Consider the following 11,929-nt stretch of genomic DNA (forward strand, 5'->3'; position numbering starts at 1 on the left):
CATTTTCCCAGTAAGATTTCTGAGAACACTGAGAAAATGTTCCAGTTCATTGATGCCTATTTTTTATAGTATTTTTTGTAGCCAAAAGCGACTCCTGCTCCTACTCCTGCCCCTGCTGCAATAGCAGCAACAGCAGGGCCTGCCGCACACAATGCTGCCCCAGCACCAAGTAAAGCAACGATTGATATTAATCCCTTATTTCTCAAAATTGTTGCAACAATGCAAGTTGCTTTCTCTACAGCTGCTTTAACCTCTTCACACCAGAGGTTATCAATCTCTTCAGCACTCCTACATCTTTGCTCTCTGTCTATGATATCTGGCAACTTTTCCCTCAGAATCTTTTCAATCTCCCTGTGAAGTTCAATGGAAGCCGTTTCGTACATATCATTGGTGTAAAAATGCCCCTCATTGTCCTTCAATACATCCTCTATTTTGTCAACAAGCTTCCTCACTTGTTCATCATCATGACTTCTGTTATTTATGCCATGGTATTTATTCCCAAACTTCCATACAAGATCCCTAAAGGGTTTATCCCTACTTAGTTTCCCCTCCAGTGTCTCCCCATGATATTCCAAATCGTCCATCCCGGTAAAAAGAACAATGGTGTATCGCTTTGCCATTTCACCAAACATCCGCTCAATATTTTCAATTGATTTTTGCCCCTCCTTAGTGTACCTATCCATAGACATGACGAGGAGGAAGACATGTGGGCCTGGTTGAGACAGACACACACACCTCCCGATCTCTGTTTCGATGCTATTTGACTGTGTGTCAAACAACCCTGGGGTGTCAACCACTATAAGCCTTTTCTCAAATCTGACAGCTTCATGTTTTTCACATTTCTGTGTTTTTGATGTTGAACCTGATGAGCTCTCAAATTTCCAGTCCTCTCTTCTGGTGCATCCCAGGATAGTATTGCCTGTCGCACTCTTTCCATGTCCTGTCTTTCCGATTAGCACAATTCGTCGAACAGGCTCTACAAGTGCATTGAGACACAGAACTCAACATTAGTGCTGCAAACACATCAGATTTGGCCTGCTAGCAGTGATTGAATGGCTCCAAGCAAAGGGGCTCAATAAGCAAATTAATCATTTCAAATATTTAGATTACTTCATTATTACTTTATTTCAAGGAAAAGTAAGAAGGCTTTTAGTCATAGATCAAAACCAAAAATGTACATTACCGCTTTGTGGGCTTGGCCAATGGGAATCCACAAGTTGTTGACTAAACTCCCTTTGCCAGTGACGAAAGTCTGCAATAACAACCAGTGTTGAGGAATAGATGAACAAACAATAACAAAAAGAAAAACACAGGTGGTGTTTACAATTTTATAATTTAAGACAACTTCTGTGGAAATCATCGATATCAGCAATTCAAATGAGGAAACTTCCTCTGAAGTGACAGATTCCTGTGTGCTGAACCACATTTTCCTCGCAATCTGAACACACAACAGATTATGCGTCACAAAACCAGACCAGTGGCTATTCAAAACCTTATTCAAGTGACGTGACTTGTTTAATACATGAATATTATGCAACATTTTTCAATCTCCTTCATTGAATCACTGTTACGTTCCACATTGTTGTGTCTTGTGTTCCCTGTTTTCCCCTCAGTTTTTACTCAGCAGGTGGCCAGTCACACTTCCATTCGCTGTCCCACCTGTCAATCGTCATTATCCTGGTCCCGCCTCTACCAATCTGTGTGTTTGTTGCCTATCTGATGTCTCTCTCTGAGCTCTCTTCTCACTTCAACAAAACTTTTGTATGTGTGTGTTAAAACTCAGAACCAGCAATTCCTCTACTTGTGCGTTTGTGAGGTTGTGTGTGTGTTTAGTCCAGGCCAAATGCAAACATGTCACTCGGTGGTCGGTATACTTTCCAACATTAAAATAAACCAATTAACTGAGTGAGAAAATCTCAGGGAGAAAAATATTTTACCGTCAATCTCAAATTCGGGGTCCGCCTGTCTTCTCCGCATTGTTTCTGCTGCTTTGCGTCTCAGGAGTTGAATGCCGACAAATGCTTCGAAACCAAAAATATACACTTGCGATGTTAACGCCCCCTTGAGGCGTTTAAGTGATAGGAACGCTACAACGAGTGGGATACTCTTACTTAGTGATACAAAAAAAAGAAAAAGCTTGTATTATTTTCTGGTGGCTACTCATTAAAAGAACAATTCTCCATACTAACCTTTTTGATGTCATACATTTTTCATTGTTATATATTTCTCCAGGAGCACGTATTTTTCTGCCACAATTTCTCCGTTCAAATATATGGCAAAAGGGTGAGGTCGAAACCTTCAGCAGCATACATGAGTCACGACACGCGAGCTTTTTTAGCCAGAGCAATTTTCTAAACTACAATACAACTCCGCAGTTGACATTTTAAACTCGCTTCGTTGGTGAGACTACGTTTCACAAATCAAGAGAAACTTTATCTGAAGTACAACGTTCATTTTGAGCAGACGCAAGCATAAAAATTTTTATTTCTACTGTTGGCTCGTTTTCAATCTAACTGTCTAACGTAAACTCACCGTGTTTTGAACGCCAAGTTAGCTCACCATGTTGCAACTTTCATGACCAATAACAAAGCAATTACTTCCAGATGAGCTTTTGTGTGTGTGTATAGTATTCGTTCCTTCCGATTTAATAATAACTTGGTATGAGCCGCATACGCGATCCGTTTCAGCATAGCATATGGTAATAACATGGTAGTAGTGTTCCAATGTGGCATTGTGGTGGGGAAGCTGTTGCTAACGAGAGACCGGACAGGCTTAACGGCTTGCCTACACAACAGAGTGAATAGGTGTTCGGACCACCGTAAGCTAACACGGTCTTTAGAACACAGGGTGCAGTTGTTTGTCGTTTTTTTCTGTAACTATTGGTCCAATTCACATCAATCAAAGTGTTAGCTTGGGGCGCGGTGTGTTCTGCATATTCTACTTGTTTGGTTGTGTGCTGTTTCTTTTCTTTTCTTTATCCCTTAAAGATAACATTTTGTAATTCATGTAGGTCTATTATTGTTACATTATTATTGATTTTTTTGGTTTCCTGAGTAAACAGTTCTACTAAAATGGAGCTTGTATGCACAGAAACTAAATGAGTAAAGTCTGATTTATACTTCGTTTCCTGAGACAAAAATGAAAATAAAAGTGTGCATTCATACTTCGGCGAAGGCCTGAGGGGAAGGTAATGTGGTCTCTGATATCGAGACGCCAAACGGCAAATATTGTGGTAGCGCATAATATCTTACTATTTAGGTTGTCAAAACAGAATGAGTATGTCCGAAGCCATAGCTGTATAAAAGAGTGTGCTAATCAGTGTGAACGCTGGAAACTATTCTGGCACAGGTATCCCACAGTGCATTGTGCTAGGTCAGGACCCAGGCAAACGGAAGGGCGGTGTTCAAACCAAAGCGGTAACACTTTGCAGTATTTTATATGAATCATCAATCATAATTGCGCCATGAGACATAATTGCATGTAAATCCATTCTGAAATTCATAGCCATTTTGTTTGGAATAATAATCCTCTGGGGGACAGCAATGGTTCGATGGTTCCCGCAGTGGTTTATAGTTAAGTTTATAATGAACTGACGTTGGATTAAAAAATGAAAATCCATGCTTTCCTCAGCTATTGTCGCATTAATAGTTCTATGTGAAAAGCAGTGCACTGAAAGATCCTAGAGGGAAGTACAGTTTCAAGTGCTAAGAGTACAACAAAGATAAGGACTCGGGCCTATTTTAAACTTCTGGCAATGATTTATTCTAAATGGCTCGTTTACGAGAAACGGCGCTGTTGCACATTGAACAAGAGAGGCGCTGTCAACAACGAATTTGCTGCTGCCACATGAATATGTGGAGGCGCTTATGCTGCCATAACACAAGGAATACAAACGTTCATTTTGTACTTAACTATAATCTTCATAAAGCGCTAAGACCGCGTACCAAAGGTCACGAGAACAACTATAGATCACACATCAGGGGTGCGTTTCCCGATAACGGTGTCTCTTAGCGTTTTACGAAGACTCGAAAGGTATACCTTACTAAAGTTGTTTACTTTTTCAGGCGTTTTTCCCCGAACTATCCCTTAGGAGGTTGCTTAAGCTTCTACCTGCAACTTTACTAGGCCCATCGACGATTCCAAGATCGATTATTCACTCGATGCAGCGACTGCTTGATTGTGTTATGAGAGAAAGTAGTGTTATTTATTAATAAAACACTGCAGAAATACTTTTAAATATTGCAGTTATCACAACCGTTGGGAATTTATTAATAGAACGGAAAAACTTGTGCAGTTAAAAAATTGAAACTCAATATACGATGATCATTGTTCTGAAATATAGTTCTGAACATTTGGATACTATTCAAAATACTTGGTATTTTTTTAAAGGGGGGACAATGCATTGGTTACAATACATTAAACTGGTCTCATAGCAGGTTTTACTGATAATGTAACTGCCAAACACGTGCGAGTTAACTTCTAAATGTCTCGTTTGCGAGAAACAGTGCTGTTGCACATTAAACCGGAGAGGGAGCACTACTCACAAGAGAGGCGCTGTCAACAACAAATTTTCTGGTGACAGATGAATTATGTGGACGTGCTTATGCTGACATAGCACAAAGAATACTGGCCAAATGAAGCCCACGCCAATCGATAAGGAAATCCCAAATCATACACAACACTGCAATGGTGAACTTGTATTTATTTTCAGTGGCACTACAAATATGGGCCACATTCTTTTAACAGTTTAGAGATATTTAAGTTATTGAGATGCAATTTCATATTCCATGATATAGGGGAGAGCTGAGTCGAAAGTAACGCTTTATGTTCGATCCCATTTACTCCAAGTTAATAGAGATAGAGATCCCATGTTTTATGACACAGAACTTGCACACGTCCTTCACTATTGCCAACTGTAATTTTCAATCTAGGATATTTGAGTTGAATGGATAGAGTGCAATGTTATCCTGGGACTACTGCGATTACCTAGTAGGGCCATGTTAAATCCTTTTCACCCTTCGTACTGATAGAGGACAAATCAATGACATATAAAACCTAAACATCTAAGCATCTACTGTCTAAACATACCTAAACCTATGTCCCCTACCCTACCAAATGTGTGTTTTTCAGACATGAGCAGTTTTGGGAAAGTGCTTCTATATAGACTGTGTTCTACGGCTTCTGAAAGTTGTATTGTTGTTGATTAAAAGGCTATTAAAACTGAAAACAAGAAAGTAATTTGTTAGCAAGAATTTCTTGCCATGTCATTTTGATTCCGTATTGTAAATGCAGCTGGAGTGTTAACTGAAGTGGATGCTATCTTAAAGTTAAACTCTTTAGAGTTACTCTTGAAAAATTCTCCTCACGTCATGTTTTGGGAAATGCACATCAACTTTTCCAAACTTGCAAGGAACCTGCAGACACTCATTCTTGTACCGCTCTCCAGCCCTCGGCGAACAAACTGCCTTCTGCTACAGCCAAAATTCAAATTTTGACTCATCAGTCCAGAGAACCTGCTGCCATTTTTCTGCACCCCAGTTCCTGTGTTTTTGTCGCTTGGCCTTGTTTCCACATCAGAGGTATGGCTTTTATGGTCGCAATTCTTCCATGAAGACCACTGACCGGACTTCTCCGCACAGTAGATGGGCATACCTGGGTCCCACTGGTTTCTGCCAATTCTGAGCTGATGGCACTGCTGGACATCTTCTGATTTCGAAGGGAAGTAAGCATGCTGTGTCTTTCATCTGCTGCACTAAGTTTCCTTGGCTGACCACTGTGTCTACGGTCCTCAACGTTGCCCGATTCTTTGTGCTTCTTCAACAGAGCTTGGACAGCACATCTGGAAACCCCTGTCTGCCTTGAAATTTCTGCCTGGGAGAGACTTTGCTGATGCAGTATAACTACCTTGTGTCTTGTTGCTTGCTCAGAATTCCCATGATGTATGACTTCTGACATTAAACTGACTTCAGCAACTTCACCTTGGAAGCAGAGTTTGGCTGTTCCTCACCCAGTTTTAACCCTCCTACACAGCTGTTTCTGTCTCAGTTAATGATTGTGTTTCAACCAACATATTTAATTGAAGATCATTAGCTCCAGTTTGGTATAATTGGTTAATCACACACCTGACTAAATGCCTACCAAATCCCTGACTTTGTGCAAGCGTACCTAGAAGAATTGATGCTGGTTTGAGGCAAAGGGTGGTCAATATTGATTTGATTTAGATTTTTCTTCTGTTCACTCACTTTGCATTTTGTTAATTAAATAAAACAATTAACATTGATATTTTTGAAAGCATTCTTTCTTTACCTCATTTTTTCACACCTGACTAAAACTCTTGCACAGTACTGTATATTGTGCATTTTCAAGACACGTTGCTTTCAGAAACTCACCCTGTTTTGTGAATGTTTTCATTTTTCAATTATTATTTTCATAACATAGAAATTGTGAACAGTTTAAGCAATTTTGTGAAAACATTGTAGCGCCAAGATCATCAAGAACCCTCATAAGATGGTTTGCTAAGTGCATTAAGTGGGGAGGCCTGTAGCCTAGTGGTTAAGGTACATGACTGGGACCCGCAGGGTCGGCGGTTCGATTCCCGGTGTAGCCACAATAAGATCCACACAGCCGTTGGGCCCTTGAGCAAGGCCGTTAACCCTGCATTGCTCCAGGGGAGGATTGTCTCCTGCTTAGTCTAATCAACTGTATGTCGCTCTGGATAAGAGCGTCTGCCAAATGCCAATAATGTAATGTAATGTAAAGTCGGTTTCGGGAAACAACTTAACTGAAATTGAAGCAAACAATTGTTGCATGTCAGAGTGCTTCACATCACTTGTACTGCAGAAAATATGTACCATAGACACACAGATCAGTGGGTGGAGCAAACAAATCCCAACCGAGACGAAGTACAGCACCAAGAGTAGGCAACCAGGAGCCTAGATGAGTCAACAAAACACAGCACTCGATCAAAACAAATTTTATATTTATTGAAACATGCACAAAAAATAAGAACTACCATTTCATTTTTGGAATGGATCATGGGAATACAATAAGAAACTGCCATTTCAAATTAGGCTTTCCATGAAGATGGCGTAGACATCCAGAAAAAGAAAATGTTAAATGGACTTTGCATTTCAATTTTAAATTGTGAGATAAACTGCGTACATACATGAACTTAAAAATGAGTAAGCACAATGGGCCTTTCAATTTTAATTTTAATTATGTGATGGTTTTGCACACAGGGAATGAAAACAAAATGTTAGCTTACATTTTTATTAGAATTTTTAAATAGTAATGCTTCCATACAAGAAATGACAAGATTAATTCCCCCAGAATTGTAAAAACAGTACATTGAAATAAAACATGATATATAGACATGCTAATTATGATATACAGACCTATAACCATTCCTGGGTCATTTCATATTTCTCATTCAGGCCTCTAAGATCATTGAGCAATTTGAAGCCTTAACATGTGTAACGGTAATATTTACAGTGCTGGCCACAAGGACGAGTTCAGCACATACCTCATGCAGACAAGCAGCCCACTTTGAGCATAAACAGGCAATATAATAATCCTATTAGTACTCCTACTATTATGGCTACATATAAAAATAATAATAATAGTAATAATAATAACTGCTGAAATGATTTACATTAATGCATCCTGCCAAGAAGGTTTCATTAATGTCATTGTCATTTTCCCAGTAAGATTTCTGAGAACACTGAGAAAATGATGCCTATTCTTTTGAGTATTTTTTGTAGCCAAAAGCAACTCCTGCTCCTGCCCCTGCTGCAATAGCAGCAACAGCGGGGCCTGCCACACACAATGCTGCCCCTGCACCAAGTAAAGCACAGATTGATATGAATCCCTTATTTCTCAAAATTGTTGCAACAATGCAAGTTGCTTTCTCTACAGCTGCTTTAACCTCTTCACACCAGAGGTCATCAATCTCTTCAGCACTCCTACATCTTTGCTCTCTGTCTATGATATCTGGCAACTTTTCCCTCAGAATCTTTTCAATCTCCCTGTGAAGTTCAATGGAAGCAGTTTCGTACATATCATTTGTGTAAAAATGCCCCTCATTGTCGTTCAATACATCCTCTATTTTGTCAACAAGATTCCTCACTTGTTCATTATCATGTGTTCTGTTATTTAAGCCATGGTATTTATCCCCAAACTTCCGTACAAGATCCTTAAAGGGTTCATCCGTACTTAGTTTCCCCTCCAGTGTCTCCCCATGAAATTCCAAATCATCCATCTTGGTAAAAAGAACAATGGTGTATCGCTTTGCCATTTCACCAAACATCTGCTCAATATTTTCAATGGATTTTTGCCCCTCCTTAGTGTACCTATCCATAGACATGACGAGGAGAAAGACATGTGGGCCTGGTTGAGACAGACACACACACCTGCCGATCTCTGTTTCGATGCAATTTGATTGTGTGTCAAACAACCCTGGGGTGTCAACCACTACAAGCCTCTTCCCAAATCTGAAGGCTTCATGTTTTTCACATTTCTGTGTTTTTGATGTTGAACCTGATGAGCTCTCAAATTTCCAGTCCTCTCTTCTGGTGCATCCCAGGATAGTATTGCCTGTCGCACTCTTTCCATGTCCTGTCTTTCCAATTAGCACAATTCACCGAACTGGCTCTACAAGTACATTGAGACACAGAACTCAACATTAAAAAGTGCTGCAAACACATGATAAAATTGACCTGCTAGCAGTGGTTGAATGGCTCAATAAGCATATTAATCATTTCAAACATTTTGATTACTTAATTATTACTTTATTTCAAGGAAAAGAATGAAGGCTTTAAGCCATAGATCAAACGCAAAAATGTACATTACCTCTTTGTGGGCTTGGCCAATAGGAATCCTCAAGTTGTCGCCTTAACGTCCGTTGCCAGTGACGAAAGTCTGCAATAACAAGTGTTGAGGAATAGATTAACAAACAATAACAAAAAGAAAAACACAGGTGGTGTTTCCAATTGTATAATTTAAGACAACTTCTGTGGAAATCATCGAGATCAGCAATTCAAATGAGGAAACTTCCTCTGAAGTGACAGATTCCTGTGTGCTGAACCACATTTTTCTTGGAATATGAACACACAACACAGATTATGCATCACAAAACCAGACCAGTGGCTATTCAAAACTTTATTCAAGCAAACTTATTTAATATATGAATATTATGCAACATTTTTCAATCTCCTTCATTGAATCACTGTTACGTTCCACATTGTTGTGTCTTGTGTTCCCTGTTTTCCCCTCAGTTTTCACTCAGTCGGTGGCCAATCACAATTCCATTTGCTGTCCCACCTGTCAATCGTCATTATCCTGGTCCCGCCTCTACCAATCTGTGTGTTTGTTGCCTATCTGATGTCTCTCTCTGAGCTCTCTTCTTACTCTCAACATAACTTTTTTATGTGTGTGTTAAAACTCAGAACCAGCCATTCCTTTACTTGTGCGTATGTGAGGTTGTGTGTGTGTTTAGTCCAGGCCAAATGCAAAAATGTCACTCGGTGGTCGGTATACTTTCCAACATTGAAATAAACCAATAAACTGAGTGAAAAAATCTCAGGGAGAAAAATATCTTACCGTCAATCTCAAATTCGCGGTCCGCCTGTCTTCTCCGCATTGTTTCTGCTACTTTGCGTCTCAGGAGTTGAATGCCGACAAATGCTTTGCAACCAAAAATATATATTTGCGATGTTAACGCCCCCTTGAGGCGTTTAAGTGATAGGAGCGCTACAACGAGTGGGATACTCTTACTTAGTGATTTAAAAAAAAGCTTTTTGATGTCATACATTTTTCATTGTTATATATTTCTCCAGGAGCACGTATTTTTCTGCCACAATTTCTCCGTTCAAATATATGGCAAAAGGGTGACGTCGAAACCTTCAGCAGAATACATGAGTCATGACACGCAGGCTAAAATAAAATATATAAATATAAATAAATAAATGGAAAAAAAATTCATGTCATGACAAGCTTTTTTAGCCATAGCAATTTTCTAAACTACAACACAACTCCGCAGTTGACATTTTAAACTCGCTTCGTTAGTGAGACTACGTTTCACAAATCAAGAGAAACTTTTTCTGAAGTACAACGTTCATTTTGAGCAGACGCAAACTTAAAATGGAAGTTGGGTAGCACTTCTTTACTGTGGAATTACGTTTTTTATCTTTTTTATTTCTACTGGTGGCTCGTTTTCAATCAAACTGTCGAACGTAAACTCACCGTGTTCTGAACGCCAAGTTAGCTCACCATGTTGCAACTTTCATGACCAATAACAAAGCAATTACTTCCAGATGAGCTCTTGTGTGTGTGTATAGTATTCGTTCCTTCCGTTTTAATAAAAACTTGGTATGAGCCACATACGCGATCCGTTTCAGCATAGTATATGGTAATAACATGGTAATAGTGTTCCAATGTGGCATTGTGGTGGGGAAGCTGTTGCTAACGAGAGACCGGACAGGCTTACCTACACAACAGAGTGAATAGGTGTTCGGACCACCGTGAGCTAACACGGTCTTTAGAACACAGGGACGGTGTGCAGTTGTTTGTCGTTTTTTTCTGTAACTATTGGTCCAATTCACATCAATCAGAGTGTTAGCCTGGAGCGCGGTGTGTTCTGCATATTCTACTTGTTTGGTTGTGTGCTGTGTTTCTTTTCTTTTCTTTATCCCTTAAAGATAACATTTTGTAATTCATGTAGGTCTATTATTGTTTAATTATTGTAGATTTTTTTGGTTTGTTGAGTAAACAGTTCGACTAAAATAGAGCTTGTATGCACAGAAACTAAATGAGTAAAGTCTGATTTATACTTCGTTTCCTGAGACAAAAATGAAAATAAAAGTGTGCATTCATACTTCGGCGAAAGGCCTGAGGGGAAGGTAATGTGGTCTCTGATATCGAGATGCCAAATGGCAAATATTGTGGTAGCGCAAAATATCATTTGGTGAAATATCAAAGTGTGAACGCTGGACACTATTCTGGCACAGGTATCCCACAGTGCATTGTGCTAGGTCAGGACCCAGGCAAACGGAAGGGCGGTGTTCAAACCAAAGCGGTAACACATTGCAGTATTTTATATGAATCATCAATCATAATTGCGTCATATGAGACATAATTGCATGTAAATCCATTCTGAAATTCATAGCCATTTTGTTTGGAATAATAATCCTCTGGGGGACAGCAATGGTTGGATGACCCCTCAATAAATGCAGTGAAATATGTACTAAAGCCAATCTGACATTACATGCAGAAACCTGATGACAGAGCATTCATTTTAAATGTGTGCTTGCTCAGTCAGTACAGTAAAGTTCATGCAGGCTTACTAATCAAATATGAAGCCATCTCGCTTTGTGTGCTGACAAGGGTAACTTTATTTTACATTTGACAAAGATAACATAAAACCACTTACAGATGGGCTCATGCACAGGTCTAGTTGTGTGGTAAGAAATGGTTGACTATGCGCGCCCAAATTGTACCTGCAGAAATGAAAGCGGCAGAAACAAATATGCAGTTGAAAGCTAATTAGCTCTTAGGCCACAGGTGGAAAACCAGTTATCTGTTACCGGCTCAAAGTAACAAAAAAAAACGGCAGGAGAGACTTCGCAAGTGTTTCACGTTTAGGTTTTTAATTACGTGAAAACATATGAATTTCAAACTGGACAGCTTTATACCATGTGGTGGTATCTAATCTTGTGTTCATGTCACATGGTCTTCCAGGTCTTCGTGTGGTGATTGCTGGGCCCACAGGTTCAGGCAAGAGTGCAGCGGGAAATGCCATCTTTGGACGCAGTGTATTCACTTCTGCTGCTGGTTCCTGCTCTGTCACCCAGGCGTGTGAAAGCGCCGAGGAGGAAGTGGAGGATGTCGGGAAGCTCCTGATCGTCGACACACCGAGTCCATTGAGTCCGGGACA

The 11,929-nt window shown here is 39.8% G+C and overlaps 1 protein-coding gene across 1 annotated transcript; it reads right to left on the minus strand.

The window, feature by feature from the left end:
• On the minus strand, positions 1-2,056 carry LOC133139482 (GTPase IMAP family member 9-like). The gene is made up of 3 exons (XM_061259063.1): positions 1,938-2,056; positions 1,184-1,252; positions 1-976 (listed from the first exon to the last, which is right to left on the minus strand). The coding sequence occupies exons 1-3, from the start codon at positions 1,975-1,977 to the stop codon at positions 57-59; spliced, it is 1,029 nt and encodes a 342-aa protein (XP_061115047.1). The 5' UTR covers positions 1,978-2,056; the 3' UTR covers positions 1-56.
• Positions 2,057-11,929: the final 9,873 nt, after the last annotated feature.

Source organism: Conger conger, chromosome 10 (genome assembly GCF_963514075.1).
Source record: "Conger conger chromosome 10, fConCon1.1, whole genome shotgun sequence".
Taxonomy (NCBI): Eukaryota; Metazoa; Chordata; class Actinopteri; order Anguilliformes; family Congridae; genus Conger; species Conger conger.

Excerpts from the sequence above, each read along its gene's own strand:
- LOC133139482 (XM_061259063.1), bottom strand. The coding sequence starts at position 1,977 with ATGCGGAGAAGACAGGCGGACCCCGAATTTGAGATTGACG. Across the intron at positions 1,253-1,937 it reads CCCCGAATTTGAGATTGACG|ACTTTCGTCACTGGCAAAGG; the intron begins GTAAAATATTTT and ends TTGTTATTGCAG. Across the intron at positions 977-1,183 it reads TTGGCCAAGCCCACAAAGCG|AGCCTGTTCGACGAATTGTG; the intron begins GTAATGTACATT and ends ATGCACTTGTAG.